This window comes from Bradysia coprophila, chromosome X (assembly GCF_014529535.1).
Source record: "Bradysia coprophila strain Holo2 chromosome X, BU_Bcop_v1, whole genome shotgun sequence".
Classification (NCBI taxonomy): Eukaryota; Metazoa; Arthropoda; class Insecta; order Diptera; family Sciaridae; genus Bradysia; species Bradysia coprophila.
Genome location: NC_050737.1, coordinates 7,823,416 through 7,829,821, shown reverse-complemented (window position 1 = coordinate 7,829,821; position 6,406 = coordinate 7,823,416). Strand labels below are relative to the sequence as shown.

Genomic DNA, 6,406 nt, shown 5'->3' with positions numbered 1-6,406 from the left:
GGACGGACAAAATTTTTATTGCGGATTCGTTATCTATGAACATAGGCAAACACTTTGCCCTTACCGTCTGCTTCGAATTCCATCAATTACACACGGCATCGTAATCCTATAAGCCCCTTCGTACTTCGTACGGGGCTAAAAACATTGTAAATTTAAATTTGTAATGATTTTAGTTGAAATAAAAACATAACACATTAGTGACGTGACGATTTACGAAAAGTCAATAGTTTACGTGTGAGTTTTGTTGATTCAAGGCGAAGCCGAGTGAACGCTTAATTAAAGACGTCTTCAAAATTCGAAGTAGAGAGAGTAATCGACTGCCAGCCGTTTTAATGTACGAACGGAAACTTCACGTACGATGATTTACTATACTACTATTGTAGCCTCAACAGTAAATAGAACGAGCTTGAAATTTCGCATAGAATTTACTAGCTTATTACGTATGACTCAATAACCACCATAATAAGAAACAGTTAAATTTCCTCTTTCTAATCGTAATCCAATGGACGATTCTTTCATCCAATAAAATGATCAAAAACCAGCAAAAATGTTCAAAAAGTTAATTCTCAAATTATGGAGCCATCTACAGTCTCTACACAACAATAATTCAACTAAATTTCAATTTATTAGCAAATGGTGCCATCTGTACGAAACTTCAAAAACTTTAAGCACAATGTGTTGTTGGCCCAATGATTTTGAATACACAGTGCGATTGAGTACTTACGTACGTATATCAAAGACACATTCCAGTCGATGCACAAACGTAATATATAAATGCATATGACAGAAAGTAATATTGGTTTTGGTGATGACTTAATACTGTAAACAGAAATGGAATTAATAAAACTAATTATGTGATGTAAAGTTTTTGTTTTAAGGAATAGATTTGCTGCAAGTCGGAATTACCTTGTAATTGAGTTGCGGCTCTTTTATCAGAGGTTTTTGTCTATGTGCTGTCTATATTTTAATATTTTATTTAAGTCTGAGATTTTTCGAGGATAGAAACTTTCATATCTAGTATCGCTACCGGTTGGTAGAAGCATAAAAAAATCTGAAAAGACCGCTCACTGCGCTGGATCTACCAATATTAGCATTATCTTAAAGCAGACCCTAAAATAAATCCTTTGCACAGAAGTTTTAACAACGGATGGATTCTTTCTGAAATAGAGTTCTGTTACCCTCTATGCCCTCAGAGTCCATTTTATTCTTGAAAATACGATTTCAGAAGAATTCGAGTTAACCAAAATGGAGTTTGCTTGATCTGTAGCTATGCTAAAGGTTTTTTTTAACGAATTTCAAAAATCTGTTCAGTGGATATTGGTCGCTGCGGATGGTATAGGAAATCTAGTATACTTGACAAAACCAGTGTAGTTTTATACCTCGCTAAACCATGATCATCTAGCATGATGTTTTATATTTAATGTCCTCTTATGTTCCATTCTTTCCTAGAAACTTAAAGTGGTACACGAATTGTAATTGCCAATTTCAGCTGCAACGAACCTCAACATTATTTAAGCTTATAAAACTAGATCTAAGGCGAGATAGGTGATTCGTTTACATATAATTCATTTTTGAATATAGTCGGCTGGAACGGTAAGTGTCCTAGTCAAAATGATGTTTCGTAGCATCGTAACATATATTTTGTTCATCGGTAATGGAGTTGCAGAAAAGAACTCTTGGGGGCATGAAATATGTTCGACGGATCATGATTGCAGCAATTTGTTGCATGAATGTTCCACATTTGGATGCTCGATGTAGGTTGCATTCAATGTTGAAAAGCTAACGCCATTATTGCATTGTTGATTTCAGCTCATTATGGAAGATGGCCGTACTAATGGCTGTGATCTTCATCACACTTAGTCTGTTTGGTTGCATCTGTTACGGCTGTCCACGAAGGTAGTAAAGGTTCTAATGAAACACTTGTACACAATTCATCGATCCAATAAACTTTTTAACAGACATACATACAACAATGAAGTTCCAGCATACACCCAATATTCAGAGAATACAACCGATTGTACGCAAACGGACTCAGCGAATACAACCGATTGTACGCAAACGCATTCAGCGAACACAACTGATTTACCAGAAATTTCATACAGAGCGACTTCACCAACGGGACCGTCTTATCATCGAGGCTGTTGCGTGTGCCAATAAACGAATTAATTCTGCCGGACCTTCTGACTTGTAACCTCCAATTAAAATTTTAAGATATTCTGTCCATTTTATTCTTCAAAATCAGGGTTGAAATGCAGAAATTATGCTGGCTTAAATGGATCTACCATCACAGACACCATCATGTCCTTTATCATAATAAATTTTAAAATATTTTCTTGATTTTAATGGCTACATTGGAAAGTTCGCTGATGGAAAAACCGATTTTGTTCCCGAGATCAAAAACGGCAGAAACTTCCAGATTTTGAATAAAAATTGTACGGAATGGGAAAATTTTTCCGGAAGCAATGCTCCCGTGCTCCCTATGATTTTCCATCAGCGGGAAAGTTATTACTTTTTCCAATCATAGATCAGTGCAATGGGCGCTATGAATTATTACGCAGAGTATTCATACTTAGTCTTATTCTTATAAACGCAAAGTATGAAACTGAAGTAAGCCAGATAGCGAGACAGTTAGTTAATAAATAGCATGGATGATGATGAATGCACAAAATTCAGCTAAAAAGTAGCTGAATCATAATGGGATGGCACTGAATGTCAAAACCCACTTACCCTTCCGCTTATAATTCTCTCTGCTTCCCAATTCTATCCGGTAGCCGGTACCAAAGTACGCACGACAAGCTAAGACACCTCTGAGTTGATCACGTATGACAGTGCATTTACCACGAGTTTCGAAGAAAATTTTCTGCTGAAAATTTATATGGACTGTCGGGTGTCAGCTACCTTCGAAGGCTAAGGTCTTGCCGAAGGTTTTTTTTTTTTTTTTCAATCGTATCGTCCGAAATATTATGTGACAAATGTAGTCGGCAATGGAAAATTTCTTAAGTCAAAATGACCCTTCGTAGTATCGCAATTTTATTTTTCTTTATCCGCAGTGGATTTGCCGAAACAATTTTTTGCTGGACGAGCAATGATTGTAGCAATATATTACATGAATGTGATTTATTTCAATGCAGGATGTAAGTTACATCAATGTTAGAAAACAAATACAGTTTCCATATGTTGATACGCTGATGCAATGTTCATTTCAGCGCCAGTTGGAAGGTATTCGTACTCGCTGCTGTGATTTTCATCATATTTAGTGTATCGTGTTTTATCTTCAACACGTGTTCAAATAGGTGCGGTATAGTTTTTGTTTAACCAATACTTGACTCAATACACAATTTCAATAAAACAGAAATGTACTTAACAATCGACTTGCTCCACCGCAAACATACTCACCGAATGCAAATAATTGGCCTCAAGTACATCCAACGAATGCAACCAACTGGCTGCAAGCAGATCCACCTAATGCAACCAATTGGACGCAAACATATTCGTCGAATACAACCGACTTGCCAGAAACGCACTCACCGTATACAACTAATTGGCCGCAAACGGCACAAACAGCAAATCCACCAACAGGGGTCACCCATCATCGAGGATGTTGCAAGTGCCAATAAAAATGGCAAACATAAATTATTTGGAAATTTAATATAAACTTTCACGACGAATGAATTCTGCCTTCAACTGATGTTTTAACTTCTGACTTATGAGAGAATAGAATAGTAAAGAATGTATGCTGGACTCAAAGAATATAATATTTACCAGCCCAGGCCAGAGCCATCAATCCGTGTATTGCGGCAATACTATTGCCACTACCCATTTCATTTTCAAGAAATCATGCTACAAGCTTAGATATGCAAAAAGGTGACTATTGAACGATATAACCAAAGGCATAGTGAGTGCATGATGCGACTTAAGTCCATACGTAACATAGAAATCGTTTTTTTTTAAATAAGCCAGTAACTTCCCTGTTCGCTGGACACTTCGTAATTCAAAAACTCAATCTGAGATGCACCCACGAGCTAATATATTTTAGATTCGATGCCGACTCCGATTTCAGCGAGTGATGAAACCATCACTATGCATCCTAGATTACGCTAGGCCAGTCAGGTAAGTGGATAAGGACAATTACACAAAGAACTGACCCTCAGCTGGTATACAGTCCGACTAAATACTTTAAAAGGTTTCTAATTCAACATACAAAAGGTCTCGTGAAGAGATTCACCATTTCATTTCAATATTAGTATTTTACAAAATCTCCTGAGAGATTCACCGATTATAGTTCCAAATATATATATTTTAGCGAAGCTAATATTGTGCATAATGGAAAAGAAAATTTAAAGTAAAATTGATACTTCGAGCTATTGTAACCATATCGGTCAAACAAATCATTGGAGTTATGAGATAGATGCTCTTCGGATTAGGACTGAACGAATTTGCTGGTTGAATTATATATTTTAATGTAATAGTGTAAGCTGGATGGATGAAAATTAAATGAATTTGTTATACTGCATTGTCAATCTCAGCTCAGGGAGGAAGATATTTGTTCTACCTGTTGTAGTTTTCATCTCATTACTTGCATTAGGATGCTTTCTCTCGATATGTTGCATATATTCAAGCGATACTTTTATTCGCAACGATGAACATGTATACCACCACAGACCAAATAAATACAGAAAATAGTCGATTTACCTAATGCTGTTATTATTATGCAAGACTATTATTCACCAAAATAACCAATTGACCACAGACTGTACAAACAAGGTCAATCCACCAAAAATGGCAATCTAATTAAAAAGGCTGTGTCGTGTGCCACCGAAAGGTACAAATGTTTTCTTGAAGACACATTTTTATCTGATTAATTTCTAATTCGTCTTCTTAACCTGTCACAGACGGCAAGCCCGTTTTACTATCTGAACTATTACTTCAATTGATCAATGATTTTCAGAGATTGATTTTAGAAATCTTTTACTTTATTTGTTTTGAACATGCTTTTTGCTATGTAAGACCTGATTAGTCAGAGCTTGTCGTTTATTATTGATGTCGTTGGTGATGACAGCCGTCTGTAACATACTAAATACAATTCTAGTTACAACCTTTTGAATGATCTAGATCAAGATTTTCATTTGTAATGGGGAACCTGGCATTTCCTTGGCTTACATCTTTCAAGGAAATGGTCGATCTTTCTGTAACTCTTCAAATGATAATTTAAAAATGATTGATGACGACGGTTTGCGTATGATTGAGGCAATCCCTCAAGATCGTGTTCCAGACAATGATATCCTTAGGAAAGAGCAAAAAAAATGGGATCTCCCAAGGATCGAAGGTAGATTTTCGGAAATGTTTGACTCTAGTAAGCCGACTGCTCGTGCTCGACTACTTACGTCATCAACTGAAGAGTCTTCAAAGTGGCTGCAAGTGGTTCCATCGAGTCAGTTAGGCTTATTATTAGATAATAATAGATAATTAGTAGTAGATAATTAATAATTAATTAGATAATTAGAAGGAAGGCTGGTTTACACGGTTTATCTTGCAATAAAAGCGGAGGATGGATTCCAGGACATGATGAAGTTAATAAAATCTTTTCTCATGCATTTTCCTCTGTAGGTTTTCTGAATCTGTTACAAACTCCGGGCATTTCTAGAGATGACGGTAAAAGACCGGACGGTGTGACTCTAATTCCATGGAGTCACGGTTAACCGATTTTGTGGGATGTAACCATTAGAGACACACTAGCTCCATCTTATAAAATTCAATCATCCAAAACATCAGGATCAATTGCAGATAATGCTGAAAGATTCAAGCATAATCATTACATACGTTTAAAAGAAAATTATTTATTTATACCCATTGCTTTTGAATCACTAGGTTGCATGGGTCCCGAAACAAGTACATTTATTGAGAAATTGGGTTCGTTAATGCGAAGAGCTTCTGGCGAACCACGCTCCATTACCTATGATTACCTATTGTAAAAGGTTTCTATTGCAATTCAACGGAGAAAAGCTAGTTGCATCTTGGGGACTTTGGGACGTAATAGAGTTGATGATTTTTATTTATTTATTTTTAAAGGAAGTTTAGCATTGGTTATTTATTTTGATGCTAAATCTTTAACTATCTATAAACTGATCGGGCTAAGATTTTTAATCGGCTATCGATATACATACTTCAATAGTTTAGAAGCGGTAAACGTATTTCAACATAATCGTCTACTTCCTTCGGTCAATGTTAAATGTTTGGAAAAAAAAATCTTTTACTTCCTTCGTTTTAACATACATGTTCCTTAATAAAAAGGCACTACCTAGAGCCTAGCCTAGCACTTGTTTTAGTCGTTGAAGTCGATGACAGATGATTAGCCGTTTCTGACTACCGTTTCTGTCTCCGAGGGAGCAATGTTGTGAAATTCTTT

General features: G+C 36.1%; 2 protein-coding genes across 2 annotated transcripts; both read left to right on the top strand.

Annotated features, from left to right (window-relative positions):
- The first annotated feature begins 1,586 nt into the window (after window positions 1-1,586).
- LOC119085761 lies at window positions 1,587-2,298 on the top strand. The gene is made up of 3 exons (XM_037196245.1): window positions 1,587-1,754; window positions 1,810-1,896; window positions 1,959-2,298. Exons 1-3 carry the CDS (start codon window positions 1,612-1,614, stop codon window positions 2,155-2,157), a joined length of 429 nt encoding a protein of 142 aa, XP_037052140.1. The 5' UTR covers window positions 1,587-1,611; the 3' UTR covers window positions 2,158-2,298.
- A 690-nt stretch (window positions 2,299-2,988) lies between these two features.
- Window positions 2,989-3,618, top strand: LOC119085760. The gene is made up of 3 exons (XM_037196244.1): window positions 2,989-3,134; window positions 3,207-3,293; window positions 3,353-3,618. Exons 1-3 carry the CDS (start codon window positions 3,007-3,009, stop codon window positions 3,615-3,617), a joined length of 480 nt encoding a protein of 159 aa, XP_037052139.1. The 5' UTR covers window positions 2,989-3,006; the 3' UTR covers window position 3,618.
- The last annotated feature ends 2,788 nt before the right edge of the window (window positions 3,619-6,406 follow it).